The sequence below is a fragment of the Tigriopus californicus genome, chromosome 2 (assembly GCF_007210705.1).
Source record: "Tigriopus californicus strain San Diego chromosome 2, Tcal_SD_v2.1, whole genome shotgun sequence".
Classification (NCBI taxonomy): Eukaryota; Metazoa; Arthropoda; class Copepoda; order Harpacticoida; family Harpacticidae; genus Tigriopus; species Tigriopus californicus.
The window spans coordinates 13,343,906-13,355,817 of record NC_081441.1 but is presented as its reverse complement, the minus strand read 5'-3'; the positions used below and the strand labels follow the sequence as shown (position 1 = coordinate 13,355,817).

Below are 11,912 nucleotides of genomic sequence, written 5' to 3'. Positions count from 1 at the left end.
TGAAGATGGAAACTTGCCCTGATCCAAGACCCGCAAAACTAGAACTCTCTCATTCCTGTGATGTTACCAGTGAAACATCTTTGGACTTGTTCGAGCTTTTGCAAACCTGCTGAACTCATTGGAGCCCAAATGGGTGAAGCATATTCAAGATGTGGCTGAACAATCGACTTGCACAGAGTTAGCATCGTGATGCTGTCTCTGGACTTAAACGTGCGATATATCCAACCACACATTTGAAAAGCTTTACCCACCTGCAACTGGATATGCTCATCGAACTTTCCATTATTTCGGAGGACTATCCCCGGGATCTTTCATGAGCAAATCTGCAGTTTCTTGGCCTTCAACTTCACCCATCTCCGTTAGTTGAATTTCATCATTCCTTTATCACATCAAAAAATTGGAATGGATAGACGGATAATTCAAAATGGACCACCCCAATCAAATCACAAAAATATTCATAAGGTAACAAAATCACAGCCTCGCTTCTCAGTTCATCGACTTGGCCATCTTCTTCAGTTTGGCTCCACTATATTTGACCGTCTTTCCCACACCAGCCGTCAAGATTCCCTTGAGCGCTTGCGAAATGCTCGTTTTGCCCACGATATCCTTTAAAGCTTTCCGTATCATATCATCCGAATCTCGGTCCACGGCCGCTGCTCTCAGAACATCCTCTACATCTCGATATCGCCCGTCTTTATTCCATTCCTTCAAAAATAATCGATGTTAAAAATGAAGTAGAGGTTGGCTGAAATTTGTTCCGGTTTGCTAATGCTCACCTTGACCAAAAACCATTGGAGGTTCTTAGGTAACTGAGTTAAATGGTGATGGCGACCAGATGAACTTGAATCCTGCTCACCACGCCCCCTGGATGGATTCAACTCAACATGATTGCTGAGACTTTGCACCCGTTTAGAATAGAGCTCACGAAACCTCGGAATATTTGGTTTGACAATATTGGCCACCTTATTCTTATCCTCGCCTACTATCATCCGGAAATCTCCAGTGTAAGAAAGGCCGGCCAATGTGATGTAAAACTCTTCCTCCGTAAAAGTTTCGGGTAAGAGCAATAAGGCCGTATGCAGAGCGCTTTGCAAGTTCAATCTCAGAGCACTGTGAATCTCCTGCAACAAATTCAACGAGTAAAATAGTGGAAGAAGATTCTAATGATTGGTAAGTGTTTCTGTAGCACAAAAAGAGCCGAGCCAACGAGATACTCATCTCCCCCAAAAATAATGTAATGACAAACTTCTTACTCTATGCCAATAATTATTGAATAAACCGAAACTGAACGTAAAACTAAACGGACGGCCTTCAGAAATCGAGGTACCTACATGGCTGTTAACGTTCTTCTCCAAGATTAGCACAGGTTTGTGAAGTCGTCCCGCAGCGTAAAGACTCTCCCAATCCAAGAGATCACTGAGCATGGCATCTTTGGAGATCACCCCATATTTGATCAACCCGTCTTCAAACGGTATCAATGTGTTAAAGAACAGTCGGGCACCCCATTTATCTTGAATGCTGGCCATCACTTGGGGACCAAACAGTCTGAGTAGGGCTAAAACGTGTAGTACCTACAGATCATCAACACACCTCAACGACCAAGATCCCCAAACTTACTCGCGTAATCCTTCGGGTTTTTGATCCGATTCTGCTGATGCCAGACTTCAGGATTGTCTACTGTGATAATAAAATCCGTCATGTTGTCCTTGGTGGACTTGTGCCCGGTTTGTTTGAATACGCCCGAGCCGTAAGCAAAGGTCAAACAACGGCCAGAGGGAAACCGAGATAATATCCGAGAGAACATGTCCATATCTCGAGGTTCGGCGGTGACGACCGAGAATCTAGGATTGGATCCTGGACGAGAGAATTGCTCTTTCACTGGAGGCTCCTTCTTGAGGGTGGATGAAGTTGAACTAGTCATACTTTGGATGTTGACAATGATGGGTAAAGGCGGGAAATGTGTTGAAGAACGACATATGCCAAGTCCTAATTTTGTGATGCCAAGCATTTTTCCGTAGATTAGTCTATGGTGCTGGTTGGTGTTTTCCCAACATTTCGTTAGTGTCTTCTTGTTCCTTGTTTGTTTCATGCACAAAAAGCAGCTGGCGTGGGTTCAGGGACGCCATTCACCTTTGTAAATTAATCAAAGAGATTTAAGAGTCATTTTTAGGTCGAATTGGAATTGGAGGATTGAGACTTGGCTGAATAACGAAGTCATTTATTGCAGTAAACCTTCTAACCATTCGATTTTCGGTGCAGCATCGGATTGAATTCCGAGTTTTTGATCTAGATCAGGGACTGAAATTTTCCATGACCGTGGTTGGCAAAATGGTAATGAAAATGCAATTATGCGATAAATTATTTGAAGAGAAATTGCCCTCTGGTCAGATTGTTATTTCTTTTATGAAATGCAATTCCAGATTTTAACCTTATAAGATAAGCGAAGGTCACCAACTCCATTGTTTCAAACATCTTGAGCACGGTATTCAGAATGTTAACTAACTCTCAACTATGCTCTCAAGACTTTTAAAGACGGTTTTTGATATCAGTAAATCAAAACGTTCAACTTATGTTTTATAAAAAAGGCATTTGTCGTTCAGAAAACTATCAAAAGACACTAATAACACACTCAATGGCACATCAGACCAAAATTGCAGAATATCGAAATCATCAAATATGTTAGTTACTCCACCAGTAGAAATTTCATGGACATATATGAAGCGGGTACTTAGTCCAAGGGAAATAAGGCGAAAGTTAGAAGAGGAGCATACTACCAGGATCTAGGCCTTTTATTTCATTCAAAGTGGCAAAATTCACTTCTTAAAGTGTACGGCAAGATAACTAACAAATACGTGCACCATTATGGTCATGAGTACAAACCACGGTGACACAACTAATACCGTAATTTTACGGCATTAGAAGTACCACCGTTGTTTTTAGCCTTTAAAGGCTTCATTGCCGGATTACCTGGACTGTTATATACTTTACCTTAAAGGTCATCCGATACTTATTAAACCAAGTTAACGACAGTGAAGTACTTTTTATATTGTTAATCTGGTTGAATGATATTAATAAAATGTCAAAATGACAAATGTGATGGCTTCGTGAAGCAAAAAACCTACTTGCGACAAATATTAAGAAAATTGACATAAAGCAATGATATCAAAGTAGTGTCACTGAGGTTTTTAACCTTTAAGGGCTTCGTTGCCGGGTTTCCTAGACCTTTATATACCTTAAAGGTCATCTGACACTAATTAAACCAAGTTAACGACAGTGAAGTTAAATAAGAAAATTGGCATAAAGAAATGATTTCAAAGTCCAAGCAGATATTTAACACTTAGCGTTTAACGGATTAAAGGATTTTGCAGTTCAAAGGACCCCCAAAGTAACAGGAGGTAGCTAATCCATTTTACAGAAAATAAAGAAATCGAGCCCATCAGCCCTAGTGAATTGGAGGCATTGTTAATCAAAACTGAACTTTTTTATTGGCTGATTTGTTCATCAAAAAGGAAGCATCGGCAATCGTTTCCGAGCCACTTCATGAAAATTGGAAGAGGTCAACCTTTAATCGCTAAATGCTGATATTAGCAAATGGTATAGCAAAACATGCAGTGATAACAAATCAAACTTTATCTTGCACAACACGGATGACGTCAAGCATTCAAAAGCTTACGACGAGTTGCCTCACTTTCTGAGTAAGCGATTCTTATAGATAAATTATATCTTTTATTTGGTCGAGTGACTAAATCATTTGTGAAAATTGAGGGCAATTTCATGGCTCAAAACATGTAAATTGTTACAGCTAAATCAGATGTTAATGAATTACTCTCTCTTTATCTAAGAAAACATTGGGCTTCCTTTTTATCTATCCAAAATATGTTGTAGTGTGCAAAGAGTTCTTGAGCAGTATTTCAAAATCATTAGCAGGAGTTGTTGAGCATCAGTTGTTGATTCTTTGGTTCTCGTGAAGCTATAAGACAGCTTTTTTACACAAGTTCCTACTTTACTCGTGAGTTCACCGGAAATGAGTTTCGATCCTGTTTTTTTCTCTGTCCCAATCCAGGGTGTCTTTCCAGTTCCAGGAGCATTCAATGTACAGTCAGCTTTTCCGTTGGCTCAGCTTTTAATAGACCACCAGAATATTTTCTAAACAACCTTATGTAGAGGAGTCAAGTCTTTCATCGACCTTTATCTGTTTTTTCTCTTATGGAACGTCCGTCAAGGCCGCCAAGTCCATCTCTCTCTCTTTTCAGGGTGACCAATTCTAACTTGAATCAGAAAGAAAATATTTCAATTGCGACCGCATAACTCATCTCCTACAATCAGCTCATTCTCATCCTCTCCTTTCAATGAATAAATCCATTTCGTAAAGAAGCAGCATTGCGAAAGAAGGAGACAACGGGAAGTTCAAAACTGTCTCCCTGAAGCACTTTTCAGCTTTGCGTTCCATACCTAGATGCATCTGTTCTCTCCTGTTCCACTTTTGGGACAGAGGCGCAGATAGAGAAAGGGAAGAAACTGGGAAGTGGAGTCTGGTCCAAGGCCACAAAGCACCACAGCCGTAAAGTATTGAAAAGAAACAGCCAAAGTGGATCAATCTTCAAGTGACCCTTCATTGAACAATGCCTCGAAAGAAAGATTTCATTGTTGAGGCTGCCATTTCCAGCGATTTTGATATCTAAACTGGATCCAATATTCACGTTGGTCCGGGTTGTTCACCCTATTCATTTGCAACATTGTGGGTGTGTTTCCTTGGGCCTTCTGGTCACAACCTATCCTAGCACGGTGTAATTAAATAGAGCGCAGAGCCTGTTCCAAATACATACGTCCAAGTATGAACCATGTCGTTGACTTTTCGTCCTGATCTGGAAGTCATGTAAGCGACACATTCTGATCGGAAAACGAATCAATAATCGAAAATGTGGAATAACGGACACGGCAAGAACTTCTCCCGAACGCGCAAGAAGGTCTTTGACTAACAGGTCGCTTTTGAGTATTAATTGGGTAAGTGGTTGGTCAGAAAAAAATGAGTAGAAGGAGTGGGAGATTTTTCGTAAGGCTATCATTTGCAGATTTTGTCACTATGACCTCGGCTGGTTGAAGTCTTTATGTTGAATCCTCAGAACAATGTCTCGGCCTCAAGAGACAGTATCATGGTTTGTGGCTATGAGCGACTTCTGCTCCAAAACAGGTATGGGCCTTTAAATCGATTCTTTAGCTCAGCTCTATTAGTTGACTAACGTTTTCAGTGGAGTCCTTCTTCGATACCATTATCAACTTGACTACCTGTTTCCGGCTGTCGGACGAACACGTGTCGGAGAGTTTTGCCACCCACAACAACATCCGAGCTTTGACTATAGCTCAGGAAAACAGAGATTCTATGGGCCTTTTGGCCGCCATTTTCACAGGTCGAGAGGCCAAGGCCCGGGAACTACTTACCCTCCCGTGGACCAACATCAATGCTCAATATGCCAATGGCAACTCTCCCCTCATACTGGCTGTTCAAGGTAAGCAACACTTGGATCGGAACTAAACGTCTCGACTCTGCAAAACCTCTCTTTTATCCAGGAAATAATGAAATCATCGTCCGCCTCTTGCTCAATCACCCCCAAGTGAATGTGAATCTCCGGGGTCTGGATGGATACACAGCACTGATCCGAGCATGTCAGGATAGGCCTGATTTTGTCAGAATGATCTTGGCGCGCGCAGACACAGATGTGAATATGGCCACCTATTTTGGCACCACTGCCCTAACGTACGCCATTCGCTGCGGCAATGAAGAGGCCGTCCAATATCTCCTAATGCGAGCGGATATCAACGTGAACTTTCAATCTCGTCATGGAGAGAACGCTCTGATTGAAGCTGTGACCTATCGGAGATACGACCTTGCGTGTGCCCTTATTTGCCGTGATGACGTCGAAGTAGACATCCTGGACAGCCGGGATCGGACTCCCCTCATAATGGCAGTTCAATACGGACACTTGCCTCTAGTGCGTTTGTTATTGTTTGATGCTCGTTGTGATCCGTGTGCCGAGGATGACCAAGGACGAAATGCCTTGTACTACGCCCTAAAGAGAGGGTCAAGTCCCATGGTCCATGACCTCGTGGAGGTCTTGTCTCATCCTCAGCCGCTGACGCGGCTATGTAGGACAGTGATAAGGCGGGCCATCCGGTCCAAGATCGGCTTTGGGTATACACTGAAGCCTCAGATTGACAAGTTCCATAAATATGAGCTGCCCAAATCGTTGCGTCATTTCATTGCATTTGACCCTTGATCAGTATCGTCAGCCCATGAAACGCCCACACGCACATCTTTTCAGCCATGAAAACGCAAACAAAACTCAGAAATGACTTTTAAACTTTGACCCTCCTGTTTTTCGTCCCCAAAGATCTGAATGTGTTCAAATTGATACCTGCTGGTCGTGTTTTATACAATTCATTATCAATCCGTCATACTGTATAGTACACGTATGGGAAGAACATTGATCATATATGGTCATCTGAAATCATGTCTCAAGCAATAATGCGATGATTTCGACCTTGGGTATTTCTACTATTTTAGCAATGATTATCAAAACTCTTTTATCACCTCTCCTTCGCCATAAAATTCTTCCAAAGAAAGTATTACAATCGCCATGCGAAGAGAATTAATGGTGTACCTTCAAGGAGCATGCGAAGTATCTGTTCCGAATATTCGAAACTGTCAAAATGTTCATGTGATGTCCAAAACTTTACTCAAAGCATAATAAACCAATCAATCAAAACGCAATATTCTATATGATTTTAGAAGTGAATTGTTCTCTGTCCTCAAAGGTTTGTCAGAAGTCATACTGGTTCACGTATTTAATTGTTTTACACATTTGCAAGGATGTTTTTGCCGAGTTCCAATAGGGTTTCGGGAGACGCTCATATACCACTCGGCCATCTATTCTCCTTTATTCTAACGTCAGCAACATGAGGAGGGTATATGTATGCTTTGTGGATTTCGCCAAAGCATTCAAAGGGTGGACCAAAAAGCAATTATTTCTCATGATCCATTTGTGGGGCGTGTTGGTTCATTTTGTATTCATCTGGCCAATCTCTACGCGGGTCTCAGATGCTCCTTTGGTTCAGATGAGGAAATTTCCCCTTGCCACTTCACACATATTGGCCTTCCACTCCAGGGGACCCACTCACACGAATCTTTTTCAACCTCTTTTTGAACCAATATCAACCTATATATCATCAATTTCTAGATATGTCGGTTTCACGTTCACCATCCAACTTTCATTCACCCACCACCCCAACTCTTCAATAGTAAAAGCCAAGGCCAGGATCAGACACATGACTTCCTTTCAAGAAATGTTCAACTCCAATAATAGTTCAACTTATCTGGACCTATATTATTCGTGCAGTATATTGGGACCTTCCATCGCAATGAACCTTGAGAAGACACAGCTGCAGCATTAAGTTCTGAAAAATAGCCACTAGATGGCAGTATCCCGAAAGTTAACGGATAAATTCAGGCAGGAATCATTCAGTAGCTTTTGGGACCACAGAATCTTCGGTTTTATTAAAATGCGATTGCAAAGTTAATTTCTATTTGCGCAATGGGACTCGTTCTACATTTTCCACTCATTATGAGACGACTGCATTATTTCTAGCAAAAAAATAACGATCTTTTAGTTTGCTTACAGGGTTGAGTGATTCAACAATTTTCTTGACAATCCGTCAAGGGCGGTAATGTGAGGTTATAATATCCCGGGTCCTGCGCCTAGAACCTGATGTGACATCAAATGGTATAAGTATCCTAATTGAATTACCGAATGCGTTGACGATAAGATGATGTTAGAATGTAATATGGTTACACTTGTCCGTTTCCTTACCCACTCTCTGTCAAGGTTATTAAGTTCCGTCTGTTTTTCTTTTAAGTATCCCCGTCACCCTGTATGTAATAGAATGAAAAAGCTTGTTGTGTTGACCGCCATTAAAAACCCACGTGTTTAAGAACTTGTCTTGGTTATTATCCCACGGTACGACATCCAGCTAGAAATCCAACAGGTTATGGGTCCAGGAACGCTGTAAGGACGAAAGAGCGGAAAGATGTCTAGTGGCGACTCAAAATTCTCAGTGGTTCCCTTAAAAGGATTGAACTATCCAACATGGAAGATCCAGGTAAAAATGGCCTTGATTAAGGATGGATTGTGGGGGATAGTTGAAGGAACGGAGAGTGCACCAAGTCCAGGTGACGGATCTCGTGGATCCGGTGAGTCGGCGGCGGCGGCCGCGATCAAGTTCAAGACCAGGAAGGATCGGGCCTTGGCCACAATAGTCCTATCGGTTGATCCTGGCTTATTGTACTTACTGGGTGACCCAAGCGAGCCCGAGGAGGTGTGGCGTTGTCTCCAAGAACAGTTTCAGAAGCGTACGTGGGCCAACAAGCTCCAACTGAGGAGGAGGCTGTACTCCAGTCATCTGGAGGAGGGAGGCAACGTTCAAGAACACATCAAGGCCCTCACCGAAATATTTCACGAATTAGCGGTGGTAGGGGCGCCGGTTGAAGAGGAAGCACTCCTGGGACACGGGCAATCAATGTGGACAAACCATGTTGAGTTGTACGGCAAACCTTGTCAGATTTTGTCACCTGGAAAGGAGGGTTGGGATAACTTTTCGCTTTGCACACCTCGACACTCAATCAAGACCGGTCCACGTGGCCGCCCTCAAGACTTTGTATGGATCAAGATCTTCAGGAGATATATCCTTCAAAAGACAATTGTGGTCCAACCGGCATGACGATATAAGGAGATCATTTCGGCCCTCAAGAAGTACATCAGAGCCCAGAGGAAACCCGCTCCTTGATCGTATTGAATTCTCAAATCGGGCCAAGAGAGTGGAATCCTTCGATACTTTTTTTACACGCCTGAAAGAACTGTATGCCACTTGTGACCTTTCAAAGTGATCCAAACTGCCCCACATGCCATGATCGAGAAGCAAACCAAATGAGAGACATGGTCGTTTGTGGCATTCAAAGCAACGAGACAAGACACAAGTTATTGGCAGAACAAACTTATCATTGGCAAAATCAGTGCAGCTATGCCAAGCTGAGGAGGCTGCTACATTTCTTTTTCGAATATGGAGGCACATTCATCAATAAAATCTCGTCCTATAGAGAAATTGACAACGACGCGTCGAAGCCAAAGTACAGAGCGAACGCCACCACAATTAGAATCAAAGTGCCACTCTTGTGGTTACGCAAACCACAAGACGAATTCTGCTTGCTCCGCCACAGAGCGAACATGCAATTCGTGCAACAGAAAGGGTCATTTCCAAAGCATGTGTCAGAAAAAAAGAACAAGAATGTCAAGGACCCAGCGTTGGAAGTCTCCAAGTTGTAATATCCAGAACACCGGAAAAATAATCTTGAATGTCGTCCCGACACGAGCAAATCATTTGAGAAAGTGGCATGGATCCCTGATACGGAAGCGATGTTGAAGCAATTGACCTCGCGAACTTCAAGAGGATGGGGGTTCAATTGATAGTTAAGCCCCGATCAAGAGGTTGTGCGTGACGTCACCGGCACGCCCCTTGAAAGTTTAGGATGTTGCCCTGTAGTGTTCTGCATGGTAATGACGAGATCACGTCAGTAGTTCATGTGTTCGAGCATGTGAACGGAGCATACGCATCTCGAAGACTCCTGAAGTCTCTCAAGTTCTTACCTGAATCATGGCCAGACCAGGAGGTCGTAAAAGCTGTTTGTCAACTGGAACAAACAAAGAGACAGAAAGCAAACTCCGTAATGAGTTTAGCGATGTCTTTGACGAGAAGAACCTGAAACCCATGAAGGGGTCTCCATGACAATCATCTGGAAGATTAATGCAATACCTCATCAAGAGAGAAATGCTCGAAACATTCCAGTTGCTTACGAGGGACAAGTAAAAAAGCAGTTGGATGATATGTTGGAGGATGTCATTATCGAACGGGTTACAGGACCATCTGCATGGTGTCATCCAATCGTTGTGGTGAACAAAAAGGGGATTAATGAGATGCGAATGACCGTAGACCTGAAGAAGTTGAATTCTCAGGTGAAACGCCCAGTGCACCCCATGAAAACACTTAAGGATATGGTGGTAGGCATGAACGGAGCCCGTTACTTTACCAAGTTTGATGCTCGTCATGGATATTGGCAAGTCCATTGGCTGAGGAATCAAGACATCTCACCACATTCATCACCCCATGGGGTCGTTTTCGGTACTGCCGTGACCCTCAAGGTTTTATAGCAGCCGGGGATGAATTCAATATGAGGACCGACCAAGCTTTTGAAGGAATTGGAAACCTAGCAAAAGTTGTGGACGATATCATCGTGTATGAACGTGATCTTCAGTCTCATGAAAAACGAGTTCGTGAAGTGCTCCAGAGAGCCCGCTATCATGGGATCACATTGTCTGGAAAGAAGTTCGTTTTTGCCGAAACAAGGGTTGAATTTTGTGGATTCATCGTGGGCGAGAAGGGCTGGGAAATGGACCCCTCCAAGACCAAAGCTCTGTCAAGTTTTCCAAGGCCTGTGAATCGCACCGACCTTAGATCATTTTTCGGTCTAGTCATGCAATTCAGTGATTTCACACCCAGTTATTTCTGCGTTAGCCGAGCCGTTGCGTGGATTGTTGAAGGAGAAAAACTCGTTTTTATGGGGAAAACGACCACTCCAAAGCCTTTGAGGCGGTGAAAAGAAGTCTCTCTTCGACCCCGTGTTGGCATTTTTTGACTTCCATGCTGAAACACGATAAGAAACTGATGCATCACGGACTCACGGACTGGGTTACATTTTATGGCAGAAGCAACAAGGTACATGGCGGTTGATCCAATGCGGAAGCAGGTTTGTGTCTGACACTGAAAGCCGCTATGCAATGATAGAGCTGGAATTGCTTACAATTGTGTGGGCAATCAAAAAATGTCATCGTTATCTTGCGGGATTGAGGTTCGAGTTGGTGACGGATCACCGTCCGTTGGTTCCAATTTTGAAACAAATATACGATGGATCAGATCGAAACCCGCGCCTTTTGAGAATGGTGATGAAGATCCAACTAAACCAATTTAGAGCAAGTTGGAGAAGGCAAAGACCACGCCGTTGCAGATGCGTTGTCTAGAGCTCCGGTGGATCAACCCACCCAAGAAGATGAACTTGGAGAGGCTGACCAACCACATGTTCGATGTTTGTGCTCAATAACCAACTTCAAAGCAGATCAACTGTCTGATTTGCGCTTGAAAAAATTGAAAGCGAAGTGGCCAGTGATGAAACTTTTCAGGAGTTGAGGAGGGTTGTTGAGGCGGGATTTCCTCAACATAAGAATGATCTTCATCAAACAATTCAGCCATACTGGTATGTGAGAAACCATCTGAGTGTGGACGGTAACGTAATTTTGAAAGGCCAAAGACTGGTCATCCCAAAATCGTTGAGACGACAAGTTTTGAATGATTTGCATGCCTCCTACCAGGCCAAGAGAGAACAAAGCACCGAGCTCGGCAGATCGTGTTCTGGCCAGGTATGAACAATGATGTGGACAACATAGTGAAACAATGTCCTGAATGTCGATCATTTCAGGCATCACAGCCGAAAGAGCCATTAATGTCGGAACCAACTCCTGAGCTTCCATTCTAAAGTGTCAGTGCAGACTTGTTTTCACATTGTGGATGGGAGTATATTGTTTATGTGGATCGTATGTCAGGATGGCCATGCGTTGGTAAATTGGGTCGCACCTGCGATTCTTCATCAGTGATTAAAATTCATTAGGAGTAAATTTCCAGAAATTGGTGTGCCTGTGAAGATGGAACCGATGGGGGGCCGACAATTTTCGATTTTCGTCTAGAAAATTTGCAGTTTTGTCGGACATGGCAAATTAATCACCAAATGTCCACTCCACACTATGCTCAATCCA

The 11,912-nt window shown here is 43.1% G+C and overlaps 2 protein-coding genes across 3 annotated transcripts; one reads left to right on the top strand and one right to left on the bottom strand.

Annotated features, from left to right (window-relative positions):
• Window positions 1-363: 363 nt before the first annotated feature.
• Window positions 364-4,205, bottom strand: LOC131892111 (phosphatidate cytidylyltransferase, mitochondrial-like). 2 transcript variants are annotated; one of them, XM_059241879.1, is made up of 5 exons: window positions 4,156-4,205; window positions 1,618-1,888; window positions 1,332-1,555; window positions 777-1,121; window positions 364-705 (listed from the first exon to the last, which is right to left on the bottom strand). In XM_059241879.1, exons 1-5 carry the CDS (start codon window positions 4,180-4,182, stop codon window positions 487-489), a joined length of 1,086 nt encoding a protein of 361 aa, XP_059097862.1. In that variant the 5' UTR covers window positions 4,183-4,205; the 3' UTR covers window positions 364-486. The 2 variants fall into 2 exon arrangements, with proteins under 2 accessions (XP_059097862.1, XP_059097855.1); XM_059241872.1 differs by lacking the exon at window positions 4,156-4,205 and having other exon boundaries at window positions 1,618-2,101.
• Window positions 4,206-4,303: 98 nt separating this feature from the next.
• LOC131892162 (KN motif and ankyrin repeat domain-containing protein 3-like) lies at window positions 4,304-6,762 on the top strand. The gene is made up of 4 exons (XM_059241940.1): window positions 4,304-5,004; window positions 5,073-5,191; window positions 5,250-5,507; window positions 5,569-6,762. The coding sequence occupies exons 2-4, from the start codon at window positions 5,128-5,130 to the stop codon at window positions 6,273-6,275; spliced, it is 1,029 nt and encodes a 342-aa protein (XP_059097923.1). The 5' UTR covers window positions 4,304-5,004; window positions 5,073-5,127; the 3' UTR covers window positions 6,276-6,762.
• The last annotated feature ends 5,150 nt before the right edge of the window (window positions 6,763-11,912 follow it).

Excerpts from the sequence above, each read along its gene's own strand:
- LOC131892162 (XM_059241940.1), top strand. The coding sequence starts at position 5,128 with ATGTCTCGGCCTCAAGAGACAGTATCATGGTTTGTGGCTATGAGCGAC. Across the intron at positions 5,192-5,249 it reads CGACTTCTGCTCCAAAACAG|TGGAGTCCTTCTTCGATACC; the intron begins GTATGGGCCTTT and ends TAACGTTTTCAG. Across the intron at positions 5,508-5,568 it reads CCTCATACTGGCTGTTCAAG|GAAATAATGAAATCATCGTC; the intron begins GTAAGCAACACT and ends TCTTTTATCCAG.
- LOC131892111 (XM_059241872.1), bottom strand. The coding sequence starts at position 2,089 with ATGAAACAAACAAGGAACAAGAAGACACTAACGAAATGTTGGGAAAAC. Across the intron at positions 1,556-1,617 it reads AAACCCGAAGGATTACGCGA|CCCTACTCAGACTGTTTGGT; the intron begins GTAAGTTTGGGG and ends TACACGTTTTAG. Across the intron at positions 706-776 it reads TCCAATGGTTTTTGGTCAAG|GAATGGAATAAAGACGGGCG; the intron begins GTGAGCATTAGC and ends TTATTTTTGAAG.